We start from the raw sequence: 24,853 nt of genomic DNA on the forward strand, positions 1-24,853 counted from the left end.
CCCACTCCTACAATAGGGGAACCCCTCCAACGCCCTGGGCCTAAACCCCAGTCACACAGCCTCCCGCAGGGCCCTACCTCCAAACTCCGAACTCCACTCTCCAGAGGCCCTCCCTTCCACGTGCAGCCTCTCCCCTTGCCCAGGTCCTAAGCAGAGGCCCTGCCCCACGCTTGACCTTTGCCCCGCCTAGGCCCCACCCCATGCCCAAAGTCACCCGCCCACCAGCCTAGGTCCCGCCCCACCCTAAAGCCCACCCCTGCCCAAGTTCCAGCCCTGCCTAAACTCCACCCACCTAGGTAAGACTTTTTTTTTTTTTCTGTTTTCTTCTTTTAGATTGGGGTGCTCTTTTACCCTGTTGTCAACTGTTGCTGATTCTTTTATATTTTTATTTTTCTTAATACAGTTTCTATTTTTCTAATTTTATTTTATTCTTTATACTTTGTTATTGTTCTCTTCTATTGGCTTGTCCCCCCCACCACCTTTTGGTTTCTTTTTCCTGCTGTGGTTTTATTTTACCTTGTTGCAGTTGCTTCAATTATAGTTTTATTTTTCCTACTATATTTTTTATCTAATCTTATTTTGTTTTTTATTCTTTTTTTTTTTTTCTTTTTTTTGCAGTACGCGGCCCTCTCACTGTCGTGGCCTCTCCCGTTGTGGAGCACAGGCTCCGAACACGCAGGCTCAGCAGCCATGGCTCACGGGCCCAGCCACTCCGCGGCATGTGGGATCTTCCCAGACCGGGGCACAAACCGGTGTCCCCTGCATCGGCAGGCGGACTCTCAACCACTGCGCCACCAGGGGAGCCCTGTTTTTTATTCTTTGATATTGTACTGCTCCGTTTTTTCTTTCTTTCTTTTTTTTTTTAACCACACCACAAAGCTTGTGACATCTTGGTTCCCAGGCTGGAGGTCAGGTCCAGGCTCCTGTGGTGGGGGCTTCGAGTCCAAACCGTTGGACTAACAGACAACCTCAGACCCCCGGGAATATTAATCGGAGTGAGGCCTCCTGGAGATGCTCATCTCAGTGCCAAAAGCTGGCTCTATCCAACTGCCTGCAAACTCCAGGGCTGGACGTCTCAGGCCAAACAACCAGTAAGATAGGAATACAGCACCATCCATCAAAAAGAGGAAAAGAAAAAAATAGAAACGACAGAAAAATATGTTACAGATGAAGGATCAAGGTAAAAACCTACAAGACTAAATAAATGAAGACGAAATAGGCAACCTACCTGAAAAAGAATTCAGAGTAATGATAGTAAAGAGGATCCAAAATCTTGGAAACAGAATGGAGAAAGTACAAGAAACATTTAACAAGGATCTAGAAGAACTAAACAGCAAACAAACAGTGATGAACAACACATTTACTGAAATTAAAAATACTCTAGAAGGACTCAATAGCAGAATAACTGAGGCAGAAGAACGGATAAGTGAGCTGGAAGATAAAATGGTGGAAATAACTGCCAGAGAGCAGAATAAAGAAAAAAGAATTGAGGAGTCTCAGAGACCTCTGGGACAACATTACACGCACCAACAATCGAATTATAGGAGTCCCAGAAGAAGAAGAGAAAAAGAAAGGGACTGAGAAAATAATAGAAGAGATTATAGTTGAAAACTTCCCTAAAATGGGAACGGAAATAGTAAATCAAGTCCAGGAAGCACAGAGACTACCATACAGGATAAAAAACCAAAGAGAAAGATGCCAAGACACATATTAATGAAACTATGAAAAGTTAAATACAAGTAAAAAAATATTAAAAGCAGCAAGGCCAGGGCTTCCCTGGTGGCGCAGTGGTTGAGAGTCTGCCTGGCGATGCAGGGGACATGGGTTCGTGCCCCAGTCCGGAGGGTCCCACATGCCGTGGAGCGGCTGGGCCCATGAGCCACGGCCGCTTAGCCAGCGCGTCCAGAGCCTGTGCTCCGCAACGGGAGAGGTCACAACAGTGAGAGGCCCACATACCACCAAAAAAAAAAAAAAAAACAGCCAGGGAAAAGCAACAAATAACATACAAGGGAATCCTCATAAGGTTAACAGCTGATCTTTCAGCAGAAACTCTGCAAGCCAGAAGGGAGTGGCAGGACATATTTAAAGTGATGAAGGAGAAAAACCTACAACCAAGATTACTCTACCCAGCAAGGATCTCATTCAGATTTGATGGAGAAATTAAAACCTTTATAGACAAGCAAAAGCTAAGAGAATTCAGCACCACCAAACCAGCTTTACAACAAATGCTAAAGGCTAAAGTTTCTAGGTAGGAAACACAAGAGAAGGAAAAGACCTACAGTAACAACCCCAAAACAATTAAGAAAATGGGAATAGGAACATACATATCGATAATTACCTTAAATGTAAATGGATTAAATACTCCAACCAAAAGACACAGGCTCGCTGAATGGATACAGAAACAAGACCCCCTAAATATGCTGTCTACAAGAGACCCACTTCAGACCTAGGGACACATAAGGACTGAAAGTGAGGGGGTGGAAAAAGATATTCCATGTAAAAGGAAATCAAAAGAAAGCTGGAGTAGCAATTCTCATATCAGACAAAATAGACTTTAAAATAAAGACTATTACAAGAGACAAAGAAGGACACTCCATAATGATCAAGGGATCGATCCAAGAAGATATAACAATTGTAAATATTTATGCACCCAAAATAGAAGCACCTCAATACATAAAGGGAAATACTAACAGCTATAAAAGGGGAAATCGACAGTAACACAAAAATAGTAGGGGACTTTAACACCCCACTTTCATGAATAGACAGATCATCCAAGATGAAAATAAATAAGGAAACACAAGCTTTAAATGATACATTAAACAAGATGGATTGAACTGATATTTATAGGACATTCCATCCAAAAAGAAACAGAATACACTTTCTTCTTCAGTGCTCATGGAACACTCTCCAGGATAGGCCATATCTTGGGTCACAAATCAAGCCTTGGTAAATTTAAGAAAACTGAAATGGTGTCAAATATCTTTTCTGACCACAATGCTATGAGACTAGATATCAATTACAGGAAAAAGCTTTAAAAAATACAAACACATGAAGGCTAAATAATATGCTACTAAATAACCAAGAGATCACTGAAGAAATCAAAGAGGAAATCAAAAATTACCTAGAAACAAATGACAATGAAAACGCAACAACCCAAAACCTATGGGATGCAGCAAAAGCAGCTGTAAGAGGTAAGTTTATAGCAATACAATCCTACGTCAAGAAACATGCAAAATCTCAAATAAACAACCTAACTTTACACTTACAGCAATTAGAGAAAGAAAAACAAAAAAACCCAAAGTTAGCAGAAGGAAAGAAATCATAAAGATCAGATCAGAAATAAATGAAAGGGCTTCCCTGGTGGCGCAGTGGTTGAGAGTCTGCCTGCCGATGCAGGGGACACGGGTTCGTGCCCCGGTCCGGGAAGATCCCACATGCTGCGGAGCAGCTAGGCCCGTGAGCCATGGCCACTGAGCCTGCGTGTCCGGAGCCTGTGCTCCGCAACGAGAGAGGCCACAACAGTGAGAGACCCGCGTACCGCAAAAAAAAAAAAAAAAAAAAAGAAAGAAATGAAAAAGAAATGAAGGAAACAATAGCAAAGATCAATAAAACTAAAAGCTGGTTCTTTGAGAAGATCAACAAAATTGATAAACCATTAGCCAGACTCATCAAGAAAAACAAGAAGATTCAAATCAACAGAATTAGAAATGAAAAAGGAAAAGGAAAAAATGACACTGCAGAAATACAAAGGATCATGAGATTACTACAAGCAACTCCATGCCAGTAAAATGGACAACCTGCTAGAAAAAATTCTTAGAAAAGCATAAGCTTCCGAGACTGAACCAGGAAGAAACAGAAAATATGAACAGATCAATCACAAGCTCTGAAATTGAAACTATGATTAAAAATCTTCCAACAAACAAAAGCTCAGGACCAGATGGCTTCACAGGAGAATTCTATCAAACATTTAGAGAAGAGCTAAAACCTATCATTCTCAAACTCTTCCAAAATACAGCAGAGGGAGGAACACTCCCAAACTCATTCTATGAGGCCATCATCACCCTAAAACCAAAACAAGACAAAGATGTCACAAAGAAAGAAAGCTACAGGCCAATATCACTGACGAACATCGATGCAAAAATCCTCAACGAGGGCTTCCTCAGTGGCGCAGTGGTTGAGAGTCCACCTGCCGATGCAGGGGACACGGGTTCGTGCCCCAGTCTGGGAGGATCCCACATGCCGCAGAGCGGCTAGGCCCGTGAGCCATGGCCACTGAGCCTGCGCGTCCGGAGCCTGTGCCCCCCAACGGGAGAGGCCACAACAGTGAGAGGCCCACGTACCACCAAAAAAAAAAAAAAAAAAATCCTCAACAAAATACTAGCAAACAGAATCCAACAGTACATTAGAAGGATCATATACCATGATCAAGTGGGGTTTATCCCAGGAATGCAAGGATTCTTCAATATACGTAAATCAATCAATGTGATACACCATATTAACAAACTGAAGGATAAAAACCACACGATCATCTCAATAGATGTTGAAAAACCTGTTGACAAAATTCAACACCCATTTATGATGAAAACTCTCCAGAAAGTAGGCAAAGAGGGAACCTACCTCAACATAATAAAGCCCATATATGACAAACCCACAGCCAACATCATTCTCAATGGTAAAGAACTGAAACCATTTCCTCTAAGATCAGGAACAAGACAAGGTTGTCCACTTTCACCACTATCATTCAACATAGTTTTGGAAGTTTTAGCCACAGAAATCAGAGAAGAAAAAGAAATAAAAGGAATCGAAATTGGAAAAGTAGAAGTAGAACTGTCACTGTTTGCAGATGACATGATACTACACATAAAGAATCCTAAAGATGCACAGAAATTTCTTGCATTCCTAAACACTAATGATGAAAAATCTGAAAGAGAAATTAAGGAAACACTCCCATTTACCACTGCAACAAAAAGAATAAAATACCTAGGAATAAACCCACCTAAGTAGACAAAAGACCTGTATGCAGAAAACTATAAGACACTGATAAAAGAAATTAAAGATGATACAAACAGCTGGAGAGATATACCATGTTCTTTGATTGGAAGAATCAACATTGTGAAAATGACTCTACTACCCAAAGCAATCTATAGATTCAATGCAATCCCTATCAAACTACCAATGGCATTTTTCACAGAATTAGAACAAAAAATTTCACCATTTGTATGGAAACACAAAAGACCCCAAATAGCCAAAGCAATCTTGAGAAAGAAGAACGGAGCTGGAGGAATCAGGATCCCTGACTTCAGACTATACTACAAAGCTACAGTCATCCAGACAGTATGGTGCTGGCACAAAAACAGAAATATAGATCAATGGAACAGGATAGAAAGCCCAGAGATAAAACCACGCACATATGATCACCTTATCTCTGATAAAAGAGGCAAGAGTATACAGTGGAGGAAAGACAGCCTCTTCAATAAGTGGTGCTGGGAAAACTGGACAGCTACAGGTAAAAGAATGAAATTAGAACACTTCCTAACACCATACACAAAAATAAACTCAAAATGGGTTAAAGACCTAAATGCAAGGCCAGACACTATCAAACTCATAGAGGAAAACATAGGCAGAACACTCTACGAAATAAATCACAGCAAAATCCTTTTTAATCCACCTCCTAGAGAAATGGAAATAAAAACAAAAATAAACAAATGGGACCTAATAAAACTCAAAGCTTTTGCACAGCAAAGGAAACCATAAACAAGACGAAAAGACAACCCTCAGAATGGGAAAAATATTTACAAACAAAGCAACTGACAAAGGATTAATCTCCAAAATATACAAGCAGCTCATGAAGCTCAATATCAAAAAAACAACCCAATCCAAAAATGGGCAGAAGACCTAAACAGACATTTCTCCAAAGAAAATATATAGATTGCCAACAAACACATGAAAGGATGCTCAACATCACTAACCATTAGAGAAATGCAAATCCAAACTACAATGAGGTATCACCTCACACCAGTCAGAATGACCATCATCAAAAAATCTACAAACAATAAATGCTGGAGAGGGTGTAGAGAAAAGGGAACCCTCTTGCACTGCTGGTGGGAATGTAAATTGATACAGCCACTATGGAGAACAGTATGGAGGTTCCTTAAAAAACTAAAAGTAGAACTATCATATGACCTAGCAATCCCACTACTGGGCACATACCCTGAGAAAACCATAATTCAAAAAGAGTCATGGACCACAATGTTCATTGCAGCTCTATTTACAATAGCCAGGACATGGAAGCAACCCAAGTGTCCATCGACAGATGAATGGATAAAGATGTGGCACATATATACAATGGAATATTAGTCAGCCATAAAAAGAAACAAAACTGAGTTATTTGTAGTGAGGTGGATGGACCTAGAGTTGGTCATACAGAGTGAAGTAAATCAGAAAGAGAAAAACAAATACCATATGCTAACACATATATATGGAATCTAAAAAAAAAAAAGGTTCGGATGAACCTAGGGACAGGACAGGAATAAAGGCACAGACATAGAGAATGGACTTGAGGACACGGGGAGGGGGAAGGTTAAGCTGGGACGAAGTGAGAGAGTGGCATGGACATATACACACTACCAAATGTAAGACAGATAGCTAGTGGGAAGCAGCTGCAACGTACAGGGAGATCAGCTCCGTGCTTTGTGACTACCTAGAGGGGTGGGATAAGGAGGGTGGGAGGGAGACACAACAGGGAGGGGATACTGGGATATACGTATGCATATAGCTGATTCACTTTGTTATACAGCAGAAACTGACACAACACTGTAAAGCAATTATACTCCAATAAAAATGTTAAAGAAAAAAAAAAAAGATCAGGTTTACAGACAGAGCCAGCCTTCATCGTCCAATGTGTTATTAACTCACTGCAGCCTCAGAGGTGGAACTGATCTATTTCAGGCATCACGAGGTCTCTAAGCATTCTTCCCAACTTCAGAAGTACAATATTATAAGGTTATCAACTAACACAGTGTTGGGGTTTTTTACGAAAGCTCAAAACATTCAAAATAACCACAACTCTAATTTTGGAATTTTGGGTTAAATAAATATATTGAAACTCAAAAAAATCATACAACCATTATAAATGACAATTACAGAGAGCATACAATAACCCAGAAAAACATACAAACAAGTGGAAAGGCAGTACGCAATTATGTGTCTGCCATGACTTAACCTGAGTGAGACTATGCCTGCATGTGGGCAATGAATAAAAGGAAGAAATTCGAATTTAAAGAAAAGGTGGCAAGGTCCGGGTGACTTGTCACAGAGCAAACAGTAAATATTTGTTGAAAGAGTAAATGCATGAGTATTTGTTTTTCACATTGTTTTGCCATTTTCTTCCCAATGAAAACGCTGGTGGTCTGAAGGTTTCAAACCATCTTCAATCTAAACAAGTAACGTTTTAGGATACACCTCCCCCGATTATTTTTCCTGGAACACTCGTGCTGCAGGATGTTGCATGCAAAAGGGTACCTCAGTCAAATAAACAACACCTAATAACATCTCAGAAATTCACAGTGTACCTTAGCATATCAGAGGACCCAGAGTGCTACAATGATGAAACCCGTTGGTCTTAGCTAACACGGCCATTCCCCCAAACTCATCTGACCACTAAATCCTTTCTTCCACAGAACTCCTATTAAGTTTAGCACACAGGGGTGCAGTTAAGAGAGGGCAGAGGGAGACATAAGCCCTGATCCCAGTCTACAGGGGCACCACAAGTTCTAGTATGGTGACCGCAGCATGGAGAGAGAAGGGGGGCTACTACCAGAAGAGCACGGTTTGGGGAAGCACTGCCTTCAGAGAGCCAAAAAGCCATATGGATCCAAGACTCCTGACAACTTCTAAATGCTCCTCCACCTTTAGTTAAGCAGCAGCCATGCTCTGAAATAACAACTATAGACAGCCCCAGCCCTCTTTCCAAATGGTTCTTTTGAGATTCTAATGAGTAATCTGTGTTTACCAAGAACATACCATCTTTTATCATAGTACAGTTTGCCATCTTCTATCCGAGCTTCAAACCTCTGGGCTGGAGACTCTGCAGGTGTGGCGGGCAAGTGTTCGGGAGAGGACGGGGATGCTGGAGGAACCAAAGAGATATTTCAATGACTAAGCGTGGCATGAGCATGCGAGTCCACCAGCTAACATGCTTTCATTGAAATGCTATTAAAAAGGGGGAAACAATCATGATCAAGTCCTTACAGTTGTAATAAATGGGAATTCAACAAAATTCTTGTACATCACATCTAACTTAATCCTTAAAGCAACTCTGCGAGGAAGGCAAGGCAAAGAGTAACCTCACCACACAGAAGGGAAACTGAAACCTGAGGCTCGGACAGGCTAAGGGGTTTGCCCAAGGTGACTCAGAGCAGGATTGTAGCAACACTGACCATCAGAAGCTCCAATGGCAAGAACTAGAAAAATCTCTTTAAATTTATAAAAATGGAATCATTTCTAGAAATATTTATTACAAAGCAGGGCAGGTTACCGGGCATGTATGGAGTCAAGCTAACACATTGCTGATAACTGCAGTGGGTTCAAATCATCTAAATTCACACACTCACAAAACCCCCTCCCCACCAGGCCTTCAGAAACTCAGGACTTCTCTGTGGACCATGGCAGCTCTCAGGAGGGAATTATCTAGAGCGAGAAGAAGCTTGTTTTCTTTCACAAGACTTGGCTGGTAGAGGGATGTGTAAGTAATTGCAGAGCTTAAAACCAAAAAAAAAAAAAAGCCTTGTCAGTTCAGAATTCTATTTTGCAGCCTAGCAACGAACCTTAAGTGCTGCTCTGAACGGAAGCACCCTGAACACTGGGCGGGTCTCCTCTGTAAGCTGGGACTGGGAGCAGCCCGAGAGGCCGTTACCAGAAGCAGCTGCGAAAAGCCACTGGGTAAGCATGCCTCGCACTGAAACTCCACAAAGCAACTCACGCTGCAAAACCCTTCTGGTTTCATTTTCAGAAATGCATGTGCACTTAAATCTTATGCCTGATGCCTACACAGAAGGAAATGTCTCTCTTAAAATAAATCCTAAGGAAAAGACAAAGTAACTTTAACACAGCAAGATTAAAAAAAAATAAATCAGGGGAGGGTACAAGTGAGGTCCACTCCAGTTTTCATGATGACTGCTCTTAGGCAAATGATGAACGTTTTGTTTTTGAAAACTGCAACAACTCCCTGTCAGGTATTCGCATGCTTTTCCAACAATATGATAAAAAGATTGCACAAATGCCAGTAACATCGTGCACTTACCTGGTCTCTTGGGTGACTTCAGCTGTAAGAAGAAGAACAAAAAAATCTTAGAGAAAATCACTTCAGACACAACTTAAGGTGTCAAAGGTATAAAAGTGATTTAACAAGTAGCAATGAAAACAAAATAAAGCAGAAAACCCACATCAAGCCTAAGCTTTCAAATGAATCAAAAAAATCAAACTGTACCTTATTTAACGTTCTCAGATCCTCCATGATCTGTTCATCTGTTAACAAATAGTTTAGCTGGGGTGTTCAGAGTTAAAGGAATGTGTCTGAAAAGGATGGCTGCCAAGCAAATACAAATAAACGAAATGGTGCCAGCGTTTGAGAATCTACAAAGTGAGAGTATGTTCCACCATGTTTCTACAGTTTGCCTCTTGGGAACTTTTTGATCCTCCTACTAAATGTCATGGAGCCAGGTATCTAAAAGAATTCACATCCCCCCCCATCTTACAAACTTCTATGGTAAGAAGGTGAAATGAGACTCCATAGGTAACTACAACAGTGAGAGCCCAGGCCACAGTAAAGAACTTCATCCTCAATTTGTGAAGTGCTTTTGTTCCAAAGATCTGAGACTTCCACACAGGTACAGGATTAATCTTGCCTAACAGCTTCAATTCTCAGTTGATAAGATGAAGGGAACGTGAAGTTATGCCCCCTCCTTGTGGCAGACAAATAACAAAACCATTTTGTACAAATGGCTATTTATTATCTCCTCGAGAGGATGGAAAGAACACTCCCCCATGTGTCCCCTTCCCATTCCCACGGTTATGATTAAAGGGGCTTCTTGATGTCCGACTGAGATCTTTTGCTTTAATTAAACAACAGTTTGCAATCCACTGTTTGGGGGATACAGCTGACTGAAGTACGGAAGGCAAGTATTACGGTCCTCACTTCACAGGTGGGAAAATCTAAGGCATGTGAATCTCCCAGTAAGTGTTAAAACCAGCACAGAGTCCCTTTCCAAATAACCGCTGTCTATAAATTCCTCCCACTCAAAGCAGTAACAACTGAGGACTCCAATCATAAAATGGCCATCCCCTACCTCCTGGATAAATACGTGTGCTTTCCAACCAAACATGACAATTTCTGAAGGACCACAGCCATGTGCATTCTATCAAATGGAAAAGCAAAGGATTCAACAGCCTAAAGGGAAAAAAGTGATTAAGGCTTGATGCAACGGATATCAGGAGCAGGTTTTCGCCTCTTGTCTGGGATGGGGACAGGATCATTTGGTCGCCTCCGCAACTTTCTGGTCATGATGGGTTTCACTTCCATAGAATCTGTGGCAAGAATGGAATGGGTGAATCTATCCAACTCCAACCTGAAGTCAGCAAGAATTCGCAGTGTAAGAACATCGGCCCCAGAGCCACCCAGTCAGAACTGTTTTATCGGGGACGTCTGGTCCACACATGGCCCGAGTCAGACACCATATCAGACTTCCGAGGGGTCTGTGCTCAGGAGACTCAGACCTGCTGACCTAAGAGCACACCCCTCTCTGAGACACAGCCCCGCCCTGCAGCCACGGCTGGCATCTCTCCGGCTCCCTGCAAACTAGAAATTTTCCTCTCCCTCCCTCAAATCAAGAGGCCACAGAGCAGTAGGCTCTTGGGATCCGAAGGAACCTTTGGGTCTAATTCCCGCTGTTCCCACAGAGAGTGGGTAAGCCAGAGCCCACTGGCATAAAAGGCCCTTTGAGAGGCCTCTGGCCTCAGGCCCAACATTTTTACATGAGATTTACAAACCTGGGCTCTCTTCATTTTACTTTATAACCTTTTGTGACTACTTGACTATCCAGACTGATACCCCGAGGGCTCCTGAGAATGGCCTCCTCCCCTCCTCCTCGACTCACCCCTCACCGCACACTCTCCCCCGCCCACCGCGCCACACAGATCTCTCCTCCTCTCCTACTCTGCCTCCTTGGAGTTCTTTTGCTGGCCTGCTCCTTAGACACTGGTGCTCTGCGGGGTCCAGTCAGTTCTCAGCCTGGACCCCAGTGAATTTCCCGTCACCAGTTCCAGCCCCACCCACCCCGCTGCGTGGCATCCCATACCCCACGATGTCACACACTCTTCTCCTGGTTCCACATGAACCCACTTCTTCCCCATGTCTCAGGCCCCAGGGCCACCTCCCCAGTGACCCACCCTTCCCGGCCGGAGCCAACTGTCATCTGTGACTTGTCTTTCTTCACCCACACATCAGACCCACCAGATAATGGCACTTCTGCCTTTGAACGGCCTCTCAACTCCATCCCCTCATCACACCCTTGTCTCCCTCAAAGGGATCTTCCTAAGACACGAACCGGTTCATTTAGCACATCACTCTTCCTATGAAACGTTTCAATGGCTCACCACTGGCTACAGAATAAAGGCCGTGTCTCCCTTCTGGTCTCCCTCCCTTCTCCTTCCTTCACACAGAGCCTGGGAGCAAGCTTTCAGCTATTCTGTTACCCAAGGGCACCTTACTTTCTACGCCTTCAAGCCTGTGTGTGCTGCCCTCCGCCTACCCTCCTCTTTTCTGCCCAGAAACTCCTACACAACATCCTTGGAGAGCAGCTCAACACTGCCCCTGCTGTGATGGCTTCCGCGGAGTCACGCCACCTTCTCAGTAAGCAGAGCATCTGTACAAACCCCTACCACCAACCGCCAGCGTCTGGGACACTCCTCCAGTGGACGCATGGATTCCACCCCATCACCGAGCGATAGTTCTGGCACACGGGAGGGGCTGGCTGCACGGGTTTTCCCGCAGAACAACTAGATGAGGTCAAATCTGATGATGAGATGCAGTTAATTCATGACTACGCATCCTATGTGCAGAGCAGACAGGACAGCCTTAGGGAATTCAACATAGCCCGTCCACCACGGCAACTCCCGAGACCCGAGAGGCCTTGGTTTGTGCGAACAAAGTCAAAAGACATTTCTGCATGTTGCTCTTAAGAAGAGAAATGGGCAATACTGACTTCTCTCCCCTAGGAATGGAGGTAAAGTGACCAGAACCAGTGACCTAATGAACATTCATAAAGGTGTATTCAGAAGTGGGGACGGAAGGAAGGAGGACAAACACGCACCCACCCCTGGGAAAGGGGGGCCTTCTCCCTAAAAGACACCTCTTACCCTATGCTGAGATGCCACCCTTCTCCAGTTTCTTACTGGCCGGTTGGGTGGGTATCCCTGCCGCCACTGTGTGATGTAAGGCAGGCTGCGTAAATACTCTTATGTCTCAAGTTTCCTCATCCATAAACTGGAAATATCAATAACACTTCCCTCGCAGGGTGCTGTGAAGATTACATGAGATGATACATGTGAAGCCCTCAACATAGTGCCTGGCATAATAAGAGTTCAATCAATGCTAGTTTTTATTATCATGTTCTTGGCCAGAAAAAAAATCATACAAAGATCTTTTTGAAAAGTCAACGCACAAACAGCTGAAACAGAAGTTATATACTTGAAGGAAGGTGATGTCAACAGGGAGGCTTTGCAACATTCAGACTTAATTTGGAAGAACAAAGAACACCAGAGAAAAGGCACCAAAGACAACAGCCAAGCGTGCCCTACCCTCTGGGGGTGGGAGATGTATGATGGAAGCAAGCAAAGGTGGAGCTGAAAGGATCGGGAATAAGCCGGTCTGACCATGGCCAAAAAACTCAGAAAAAAATAACTCCATCACTCACAAAGCAGAAAGCATAATCGAATTCTCCGTAGGAGACGGTGAAAATCAATCCACATTATTGGCCTAGTCACGGTAATAACCTAATCAGTTTACCCAAAAGACTACTTCAGCACAAGGAAGGTGCTCCGAAGAAACCGCTAAAATTAAGTAGCACGTCCCCATCACCAGCCAGGAGAGTGAGTGAGGAGGGAGCAGTGCTGGCCAGGGGTCCAGGTTGAGGATGTGATTCCAGGGGAAGAGCAACATGTAAGTATCACAGCCCGGAACTAAGATTATCTACTTAACTCACTTTGCTCCAATCCCAGCCAGGTATGCATGGTCGGCTTCTACAGACGATTTTTTCATAGAAAGATGGGATGTGCTGACCACCTGGGTCTGAGTGAGCCTGGAAATCCTATTTCTCACCAGAAGAAACAGGCTGGCAGGCTGGGTTTATTTTTTATTTATTTATTTATTTTTAACATCTTTATTGGAGTATAATTGCTTTATAATGGTGTGTTAGTTTCTGCTGTATAACAAAGTGAACCAGCTATACATATACATATATCCCCATATCTCCTCCCTCTTGCGTCTCCCTCCCACCCTCCCTACCCCACCCCTCTAGGTGGTCACAAAGCACCGAGCTGATCTCCCTGTACGTTGCAGCTGCTTCCCACTAGCTATCTGTCTTACATTTGGTCGTGTGTATATGTCCATGCCACTCTCTCACTTCGTCCCAGTTTACCCTTCCCCCTCCCAGTGTCCTCAAGTCCATTCTCTACGTGTGTCTTTATTCCTGTCCTGCCCCCTAGGTTCTTTAGAACCTTTTTTTTTTTTAGATTCCATATATATGTCTTAGCATTCGGTATTTGTTTTTCTGACTTACTTCATTCTATGTGACAGACTCTAGGTCCATCCACCTCACTATAAATAACTCAATTTCATTTTTTTATGGCTGAATAATATTCCATTGTATATATGTCAGGCTGGGTTTATTAACATCAGTCTCCTATCATTACTCTGAATTCTTTTTCAGGTAGGTTGCCTATTTCGTCTTCATTTATTTAGTCTTGTAGGTTTTTACCTTGATCCTTCATCTGTAACATATTTTTCTGTCGTTTCTATTTTTTTCTTTTCCTCTTTTTGATGGATGGTGCTGTATTCCTATCTTACTGGTTGTTTGGCCTGAGACGTCCAGCCCTGGAGTTTGCAGGCAGTTGGATAGAGCCAGGGAGTTTGGCCAGGAGTCCCAAGGGCTCAATCTAGGTGCACTGACAAAAGCCAAACTTCTGGAACTGAAACTCAGACCTTGGAGTGTGGCCACCCTGGAGAAGGCACTCCAGCAGGAAATAGCTTCCTCTCGGACATCATGCACCAAGCACAAAGCATCTCCAACTGGCTTCAACCAAAAATTCTCCCTAATCCAGAGGCCTATTTGTAGGTTTGCTTCCTGTGAATAAGTGGGGATAAAATTTACAGAATCTAACTGAACATCCAACAATTAAGCCAGAGGCAGGGGAGCATTCGTGACAGAAAACACCAAGCAAGCGATGAGACCGGGTGCACAATTCCCCTCGACACCACTGTGTATATGTGGCCTTGAATCGTGTAAATCCTACTGGTCTGCTCTCCAGACAGGGCCTGCCGGCTAAGAAATGGGAGCGCAGGATGAGGCAGTGTTAAGCCACAGCCCTATGGAGACATAGTCCTGATAACGCTGATTACCTGCAATTAACACACAACTGTGGGGAACTGGCTGGCTTTTGGCTCGGCACTTCTCAAGGCAGAGTCATTCACTCCAATAGCCCACCCGCCTACAGGGCACAGATGCAGTAAAAGCTTCACTTTAACTTCACTTTAACATACTTGCACCATGAAAACAAACTCACACTTGTTTAGCTACTGGAAAAAAAAATTAGTTGCAGGGATTCAAAGGAACATCCTTTTAAGTAAGAACGTGACAGAAAAGCCTCGGCAGAGCCGACACTGCAGCAGATGGGCAATTACCCCCAAACCAGGGGCAGCGAGCCATGGGGCTAGACTGAAGACCCGGACCAAACCCCAGGACACTCCACTCTAATGGCAATATCACAAATCCAGGCTGCATGGTGACCACAAATAGGGGCCTGAAGTGGGGGGTGGGGGGGATAAAAATCACGGTTAGGTCATCGGGGGCCAAACCAGGGTAGCAACGAAGGGACCAATTTCCATTAGGCCACAGCTGCCCGTAACACAGGGGTGCATTTCAAGAGTGAACTGATCAAGGCCCACCACTCTGCATCCTCAACCCCGTTCAATGGCCTGGATTCCACAACAGCATCATCAAGAAGGAACGTCTTGGAGACAAGCCCACCCCACCCCAAATCCAGGTCCCCTCTTCCATCCTCCCTCCCCTGACATTTGTGCGGGGCCTCTTCTTGACTCCCCTGCTCACGGGCACCTGTTCCGGTGAATCTGCTCCTGTATCACTACAACCACATGTGCCTCTTGAAGTTTTACAATCAGTGAAAACCAGCTTGACACATCTTTACCTTCATTTATTTAGGATCCCCCTCTCTCAAAACTACCTCACACTGGGGAAAGCACAGAAACCGTGTCAGTCTTGTAACTAAGAGGACATGAGCTCCTCGAGGACAGAGACCTCCCTATCAACCTCATCCTGTGAAGCACTTGGACCACATGAGTCCACAGGATTTAGAGCGTGTATAATGCGGTGGTTAAGAGAACACGCTTGGGGCCCAAGTCTGGCTTAAGCACCACCTCACTGGGGCGCTGGAGCAAATGGCTCCGTTCCTGCACGCCTGCCCCGCCAAGTCGTCACAGGAGTCTCAGGAGCTGAATGAGGTCACAGCTTCCCCGGCCCTTAGCGCGCACTCTGCGTGCCAGCCACTCGGGGCACCATCTCCTCTCACCTCTACACCAAACCTCCACAACGGGATCTATCGTGTCCTTGCCAAATGACAAAACTCCACCACAGAACCAAGTTCACATCTGGGCTGGGATTCATCCACATCTGTCAGCTTTCAGCGGCAGCTGTAGTGTTTTTATATTATATTATCATTACTCATGCCTCCCGCTATGAATCCAGTAACATCTTTTTTTTTAAACTATTTATTTATTTATTTTTGGCTGTGTTGGGTCTTCGTTGCTGTGCGCGGGCTTTCTCTAGTTGCGGCGAGCGGGGGCTACTCTTCATTGCGGTGAGCAGGCTTCTCATTGTGGTGGCTTCTCTTGTTGCGGAGCACGGGCTCCAGGCACGCGGGCTTCAGTAGTTGTGGCTCGTGGGCTTTAGAGCGCAGGCTCAGTAGCACTCCCAAGGGGCGCACGGGATTCGTTGCTCTGCGGCATGTGGGATCTTCCTGGACCAGGGCTCGAACCCATGTCCCCTGCACTGGCAGGCAGATTCTTAACCACTGCGCCACCAGGGAAGTCCCCTGAATCCAGTATCTTCTAAAGGAACCTCACAGGTTTTACTGAGGTTGTGAATAACTTCCACAGGGGCCTGAAGGTTGAAAGATGCCCCTGGTGAGGCAAGAACTTAAAAAAGATGAAGTGGCAGTTAGTGGGCGGTTGGCAGAAAGGAGAAAAGGTGGCTGGCGTGAGGTAAGAGGACACATGAACTAAAAATGATCGAGTGCCCCACGTTTTCCAGCTCATGAAGCTCTCATTGATTACTGGGTTTACTGAGAACCGTGGCCTCAACTGCAGAGGAAAGTCACCCTCAGGTAATTCTACCTATAACCTCACTACTCCAAGTGTGGTCTGACCAACAGCATTACCAGCCCCAGAGAGGTGGTTAGAAACGCAGGATCACTGGCTCCACCCCAGACCCCCTGAACCAGAATCTGCATTTTATCAAGACCCCCGGCTGACTCACACAGGCATTCAAGGTGGGGGAATCACCAACCTATAATCCATCCCAGTTCCTCTGCCGACAGTACACCTTTCTGCCTGCACAACCCAGCTGTCCCAGGTTCTCCACCAGTGGTTCAGGCGGTGAAGAGAACGTCCCACCAATTCCCACAGATGGCTGGAAAGGCGGAAATCCTGTTTGGACAGAGCAGGTCACTGGGTATGCCTGTTTCCAATGCGTTATCTGGTTTAAGCTTCTCATCGGCCTCGTACTCCACTTTGTTTTTCAAGAGATCTTCATGTTGAACTGGAGAAGGAGATTTTAGGAGGTATGTTTTCTGGGCAGAGCCAGGCAACACTGATACCGGGCATCAATCCACAGAAGTGAAATCAGTCACTCGGTGAGAGGAAGGAAACCAGGCCTTTAAGTCGACACCGTAACAGCACCATCTGTGCAAGTGCTCATTACGCTTCTAGCTCCAGTGCCTTCTCTTTAGACGCTCCATCATTACCTTGGCAGTGCTTTCCATACCAAGGGTACCAAACGGCTTGAGGAAGGACATCGGTACCTTTAATGCCCATGGCTAGCTTTAAGCACTTCTGTAATCTACTTTACTGCATCACAAATGACTTCCCTCCATCTATTTGTCTTTTCTGCCCTGGCAGGTCTGGCCGCTCAAGTCACTGAGGATGCCTACTGTCCCCGTTAAGATTCCAGCTGTAAAACTGCCTGGCCAAACAACGTCTATTGCTTGTCAATAATTAGGCTGCCAAACCACAGGTGAGGTGGTGACAGCCTTCCCTGCAGATGGAAAGGGAGCAGCTATAAACTGACACTATTTCCCACCAGCCTAATGAAGGCTCTGAGCATCTGGCGGCTCTAACGGAGAGCGATGAGGCGTCAATGCCAGCCGGAGCCACCGTCGGAGAAGATGGTGTGCAGGTCAGAAAACAGGCACGCCGACTGGGACCGGACAAGGCACCAATGTGCTTGCAGTTTAATTAAAAAAACGTTTCAACAAGAGTAAGACGGCGCTGTTCTGAAGATGCTGTTTCAGCATCCATTCTCACCAAAACACATTTCTGAGCCACTGTCAGTGGTCTGCAAGGAATTCATTCCTTTTGTCAAGTCTTTCAATGAGGACGGTGTATCAGAAGAGAGGTTTTTCAAGAGTCAGACCCCTACTTTAGACACAACCACAACACGATCATCGGTGTATCGTGGGGACTGGAGCTAGAAGTTTGTGTCAATGGGAGGGCCATGTTAGCTAACAGCACCAGAAATACCAAAGGGGAAACACAGCTCTTAACTGTTGCTTTTAGTTTCAAGGTCAGCCCCGAGGACTTACATAACAACAATGTATTTCTTAAGGACCCAGACAAAAACCAGACATGCCAGAACCCCAGGACCTTCTGAACATGATTATAAAAGCGAAAGTTTGGGGTGTGCGGAAGGCATGTCACTTACATACCCAAGTGACAAACTCACCACTGACGTGCCTTGCGATATTTGCTGATGGCAAGGAATTTTGCCGAGTTCCAAAACAGCCAATTCAAGCCAGTTCCCATCCTGTATCTCTCTCAGCGTTGTTGGTCTACATATGGCAACAGAAGAGGCAGCCCATATTGCCTCTCCCTAAACGTGCCTACAACCTGCTGAGTTCCCACATGCGGATGACTGAATCCTAGAAGGCCAGGGAGGGACTGGCTTCAAGTCTAACGTAACTCTCCTGCCTTCACAAGGGAGCCGTTCACTTGAGCTACCCCTGCTGAAATGGTAAGAACTCTAACCCCTGGGGCGAAGGGATCCGGTGGCACACATGACCCAGCCAAAGCCTCTGTTCTCACGCCCGGGTCAAGGGAAGACAAGGCTTTTTCCATAATGAAGGTAGAACGAAAAGAACAAGCAGAGGGATTCCTACCACCACAGAGGGACCAGGGTCACGTGCGAATATAACCAAGACAGGAATGGCAGCCGACCCAGGAATTACATGAAACAAGGCATAAGCCTGAAGTTGCAGTCACTAATAAAGATCTACCCTTTAATTTACCCAGCATCTGTTAAGTGCAGGGCCCTGTACTAGGCCCTCGTATGTCTAACCACAGTCTTGTGAGATAAGGTATGATCAGCCCCATTTTATAGAGGGGGAAATTGGCTCAGAGGGGTTAAGTGGCTTGACTAAAGTCACACAGCCAATACAAGACAGAGCTAGAAGTCTGACCCACCGTGTGGAAGCCCACCCTCCTTGCAGCTCACTCTGCTCTGCTGAGGAACCAACAGGAGTCGGCACCGGAGCACCGCCCTCCCCCCAGGGTCCCCCTCGGGTCTCCCGGGACCCTGCTCTGGGGTGCTTTCGTACCTCCAGTCAGTTCCATCGTTAGCTTTTCATTTTCAATCATTTTCTTCTTTTCTTCTAGCTCGGCAATCAGGTTCTCTTTCAGCTCAACCTTCTTGTCTTCAAATTCCTTCACTGCCGCCTTCTTTTCTTTGATGTAATTTCTTTCCACTTGTTCAGTCTGAGCAAAAGAGAAACACAGGCTGGGGCTACATGACCCTGGCAGCCAGGGCTCCAACACAAAGCCTGGCTCTGCGCACAAGCACAGAGGAAATACGTTTACTAGAAAGAAGAGAAACAGCTGCAGTCAACACACCAACTTTCAGAAACAGGGTGTCTGGGAGCCAGTTTTCCAACGAATGCGTGAAACTGAACTACACTTCTGGTTTTCATGTGCATACCTCACTCATGACTCAGATCTATTTCCTCTCTTCCACATCTTATATTTTATGGATTGTATGTGAAAACAGAATGTAAGTTTCTCAAAAACAGTAAATAAACCCTTCTGAAGACACAATTTCGAAGGAAAATAGTACGTTCCAGATGAAATATCTATATTTAAAATAGTTACAGGATACCAAGTCAAGACTACCTGAGTCACTCTATTTTTTTTTTTTTTTTTTTTGACGCTTACAGCAAGATAAAGGCCAATGAGAGGACAGGATCACTTCTTAGGTGCCTGAACCCCGAGGTACCCAAACCCTGAAATTATACTGAGTAAAATAAACGCGTACGCATCCATTTTCCAAATCTCACTGTTGCATTAAGTGAAGAACAAGGGGGCTCCTGGTGGGCTACGGCTGTGGACCCTGTGACCCCCTGGGCTGTGGCCACGTGTGTTGCACTGACTTCAGTCCTAACACCATCTCTCATAACGCAGCTGTGCCCCACACCAGCCTCCCGGGAGCAAGCACACTACCCCAGATTCCAGCCCTCATCTCTGCCTGTAGTGCCGCACCTCCCACGCAACCAGCACTCAGACGTCTGCTGAGTGAAAGATCTTCATCCATCTTTCCAACCCAACCAGGGTTTCAGCTGTAAAACGGAGCCAATTCAGAGACCAGGCTGCTTTGAGGACCAATATAACAAACTATTAGGCCACTGTAATTCAGACATACTCCCAAATGGCTTTAACGTAAGATAAGCGTCGACAAGAAAGTGGTCAAGTGTGAGTATCCCCTGACCCCTCTGTGATAAGCAGAAGCTGCCCAACCAACAAACGAATAGATGGAATTTCTGAACTGAGACCAAATGTCCTTCAGTCAAACAGAACACTGACGGAGGCTTCCGGGGGGCTTCCCAGCTGTCTACGTGGTAATGGAAGGAAAGGCCATCGGATCGATTGGGAGAGCAAGATTCCAGTCTCAGGATGAGCCTGCAAGCACAGAAGACCCGTGGTACTTACTTCCAGCTGGAGGAAGAGTTCTGAAAGAGATAAAACATGCAATTAGATTCACCAGGCTATGCCACCTTTCTAGACAGTGACGTTAGGATTCATTTAGAAGCAGTAATTGCTTTCTGAAAACATGCTGCAAGGAGAAAACGTTTCCGTCAGTAAGCTGTTGATATATGTGAAGGGGTAGGATGCGAGAAGCATGCGTGTCTAGTTAAAATCTGACCCTGAACAGAACGCGCTCTGGCAGCGCTGCCCAAGGGTGAAAGCGAACAGGAACCACACTGCCCTGGCGAAATCAGTACGAGCCAGAGGTCCTGTGCACACTGAGCATGTGGAACCAAACAGGTCCACAGCTTCTTTTCTGGGTGACATCTGAGCTGCGGCAAACGGTCCACAAAGACTATTGGTGGAGCGGCAACTCCAGGGGGTGCTGTTCCCATCTGACCACGGCCTCCTTTGCAGACCCGAAGGATCCTATGGATCCATCCCCCCATAAAAGAGCACATATGCACAGTCACACATAAAATCTTGAGAGTTTCAAGAACTCGAGATGAAGAATCTAGACATCCATCAACTGTTGAATGAGAAAATTGAGGAAAACGGAACGGCCACTCACTATTTTCTAACCCCCAGAAATCCTCATCACCTTGGCACCGGGAAGTGTGAGGCACACGAGCCCAAGTGCACCCAGCCCAACACCCTCACTCCTGACTGCTGCAGTACCCGCGTGAACGGGCCAGATATCTGAAGTCTGCGCCATTTGGAGACTTCACTTCTGCACCAGCAAGTCAAGCGACACGTAGCACTCGGAGCTGGTGGCGGCTGTTTCAAAGCAGCCAGACGCCAGACACAACAAGAGCAGGCGGATCAGCTCCGCACGGAATGTGCTTTTTGAAGCTCAAGGTGTGACTGATTCAGGAGCCCCTCTGCATTTTCACCTGGGGGCAGGGGTGGCGGGGATGTTTATGAAAGACACAGAGCACAGGATTGAGAGTAGAATTCAGGAAGACAAATCAACACTCACCCTGCAGTTCTCGCTTAAGGGAAATGGCTCACATCAATTTTCTTTCCCTCCTTACAACTCAAACCAGTTCCACGAGATATGAGCAGCGCTGTCTCCAAATGGGGAAACTGAGGCTCCAAGAGCAGAGGCGTGCTAAAAGGCTTAAACCCTTAAGGGATGGGAGGAAGCCCTCAACCTGGGACCTCAGCCTCCACAGCACCACCCACTTTCCCCGCTGAAAGGGGGCTCCAGGAAGAAGGCTGAGGATTTTAAAGATGCCTGACGAGATGCCTCAGGAACTTAGAGTGGGGCGGGGAGAGGGGTGCTGGGTCGCCACAGCAGCTCTATCGCCTACCTTCCCGGCACCCCCTACCCTGCAGCTCCTTTTCTGTGCCTTGATGGACATGGGCATCTACTCACTGAAGGAAACAGAAAGCTGGAAAGTCAATGGATCAGAAAGTGAAAGGACAAGCAGCCTGAGGCCGCTCATGGGGAAGAAGATGAACAGTCCTACACACGTGCAGCTTTGGAGTCTCTCTTCCCCAAGACTCGCCCCACAATGGGATAGCTGAAACACGTTTTAGAGAATGGCTCTTCTGGCCATGTTACGTCCCAGTCGATGATCAGCCAAAGGAGGAAAATTTGATCCAGTTAAGAGCGGGCCTCACCTGCGTTGCGCAGCCTCTCTCTGTACTGCTGGTCGAGCTTTTTCATCCTCTTCTGATATTCCTGTAACGTACCTGATGGAGATTTACAAAATAGTTATTATGAAGATCAAACTGCTCTACATTTTGGTATTCAAGCACCGACAGTGAATGTTTTAAATAACATTAGAGTAAAACACACACCATGGAAAGGCACCCGTGAGTAGAGGTAACTTGGTTCCCAAGCAAGATGCAGAGCAGAAACCCCAACCAGTGGCTTTAAGACTCTCTAGCAAGTGAGTAGAAGAAGAAAGCTGCACCCACCCACCAATGACTCTCATCACTGGCTGCTCCAGTTTCGGTCTGTGGGCCTCCCTTTCCTGGAAAAAGCTCACTCTCCTTCAGTAAGGTCTAGACCAATGCCATCTAGTAGAACTTGCTGTGCAACGGTGGAAATGGTCTATTTTGCCCTGTCCAGTATGACAGCCCCAAGTCACATGTGGCTATGAGCACGGGAAATGGGGCTAGTGCAAGCCAGGAACTGAACTGTTAATTTTATTTAATTAAATTTAAATAGTCGTGTGTGGCCAGTGACATTACTGGAAAACTCAGTACAGCATCTGACCAAATGGCTCTTCCCTGAGCAGCTAATAATGAGGGTCCCAATTAGCGTGGGAAGTGTTTTCGGATGACAATGCTTCAGTGGGCTATATATACATATTTTTTATTATTAATTAATTAATTTATTTTTGGCTGCGTTGGGTCTTCGTTGCTGTGCGCGGGCTTTCTCTAGTTGAGGCGAGCAGGAACTACTCTTCATTGTGGTGCGCAGGTTTCGCGTTGCGGTGGCTTCTCTTGTTGTGGAGCACAGGCTCAGTAGTTGTGGCTCGTGGGATCTAGAGTGCAGGCTCAGTAGTTGTGGCACACGGGCTTAGCTGCTCTGCGGCACGTGGGATCTTCCCGGACCAGGGCTCGACCCCACGTCCCCTGCATTGGCAGGCGGATTCTTAACCACTGCGCCACCAGGGAAGTCCCCAGTGGGCTATATTAATGGCATCTTTTTCAAAATCCCCCACTCAACCCTGCCGGGCACACCTGACAGACCTGCTAGAGTGGGACGTACTTCTTTCTCTGGCAATACTTCCATTACCATGGGAAGAAAAACTAAAACAAAGGTGTGTGATCACAAGTCACGGGAACATGTTTCACTATGAAGGAGAAATCAGTATAAGATGGGCTGCTCCAAGCAATGGAAGTACCTCATGGGGAAGCAGTTTCAGTGCCAGGGACCCCACAGAAGCAAGCCGAAGAGCTACTGACAGCAGCCACCGACGCTGGGCTGTCACCGGCTGCCCGGCGGTGCTGGTCGCCCCTCACACACAATCTCACCTGCCTCTACTTTCTTCATTTCACAGATTAGAAGACAAATTAAGCAAGAGACAGTGAAGTGCCCAAGGTCAAATTTCTAGAAAGCAGTGCAGGTGGGATTCAAGCCCGCCTTGAAGGAATGGAGAGCCTGTGCTCTTTACCCAGTGCTGAACTGCCTCCGGCAGCAAACGGCCTTCAACAAGACACAACCCACTTGCAGTTTACAAAGTAAAAAGAGAAAACACAGTGAGATAGACCCACAGCTCGTCAGCATTCCGTTTAGAAAGAACAGTACAATTACATTTATCCTTGGTAAGAGCATCTCTCCTAAAAACAGCCAGCTTTAGGCACGGCGGCTTCCAGTTCTTGCTCTGCAGAAAGCCTTAACTGAGATTTCAAAAAAGTCTGAAAATTGCCACTTTACTGACTGCTAAAATCAGCCAGACCAAATTTTAAATCACTCCCACTTCACTGAGAAGTGAAATACACAGATCTCAAAGGTGTGTGATATGAGGAAGTATGTTTAGAAAAGAAGGATGAAATCACACACCAACCTTCTTGCAGTTGTTGCAACTGTCTCTTGAGAGAAGCCAGTTTATCCTGATACATCCTGTAAAAAAAAAAAAAAAAAAAAGGAAAGGAAAGCCACACTCAGAGACAAAAACATCCAATACCCAATTCAATAATAATCTACATGCAGAAATTACCTGGGCTTTTATGGAAGTGTCATTAATGTCCCTTAGGGAGAGAGAAACCTGAAGTCTGCTGGTGGTTTAAAATGTGCCCACAGCTAAAGGGATCAGAAAGGGACAAGGATTCTGTGGTTTGAATGGTATCCCAGCTTTGTAGATTCTCCGGTGTTCTCTCACCTTTAGAGAATCAGTCTAAAATCTACAAATACGAAGACATGCAAGTTTAAACAAATAAATGACAATGATAAACACAGTTAGGCAAGAACACACACAGAAAGATTGGAAGTGTGATGCCATTTTCTTGGGGATTCAGAAGCGTGACATACACATGAAAACGTAAAAAGCGTTAAAAGCAGCTCTCTTATCAGCTCCACAATCAGATCATAAGTTCCAAAGGAGTAAGACTACGCCTCCAGCACATTTTTCTATACAGATAGCACTGCTGCGTAAGCACTAAGTTAATAAACCTTCACGTCATTTTTAAACGACACTCCTCTTTTATGATCAGAGAAATGCCAGCAATTCAGTAACAAAAGTTAAAATGCAGGATTTATTTGCAGCCCCAGTGGGATAAGAACACACAGTACACACAAAGCAAAAGAACCTGGCATGT

General features: G+C 45.6%; 1 protein-coding gene across 1 annotated transcript in view; it reads right to left on the minus strand.

Annotated features, from left to right (window-relative positions):
* The window catches only part of SUDS3 (SDS3 homolog, SIN3A corepressor complex component), a 41,525-nt gene that overhangs the window by 12,150 nt on the left and 4,522 nt on the right, over nt 1-24,853 (minus strand). The window contains exons 3-10 of the mRNA XM_081251623.1: nt 24,103-24,158; nt 22,205-22,276; nt 20,543-20,562; nt 19,162-19,318; nt 10,489-10,584; nt 9,488-9,549; nt 9,302-9,323; nt 8,023-8,128 (exon numbers count right to left, since the gene is read on the minus strand). Coding sequence (XP_081107749.1) covers nt 8,023-8,128; nt 9,302-9,323; nt 9,488-9,549; nt 10,489-10,584; nt 19,162-19,318; nt 20,543-20,562; nt 22,205-22,276; nt 24,103-24,158 — 591 coding nt within the window. The remainder of the gene's footprint in view (nt 1-8,022; nt 8,129-9,301; nt 9,324-9,487; nt 9,550-10,488; nt 10,585-19,161; nt 19,319-20,542; nt 20,563-22,204; nt 22,277-24,102; nt 24,159-24,853) is intronic.

The sequence above is a fragment of the Mesoplodon bidens genome (genome assembly GCF_964165515.1).
Source record: "Mesoplodon bidens genome assembly, chromosome: 13".
In the NCBI taxonomy this organism is placed as follows: Eukaryota; Metazoa; Chordata; class Mammalia; order Artiodactyla; family Ziphiidae; genus Mesoplodon; species Mesoplodon bidens.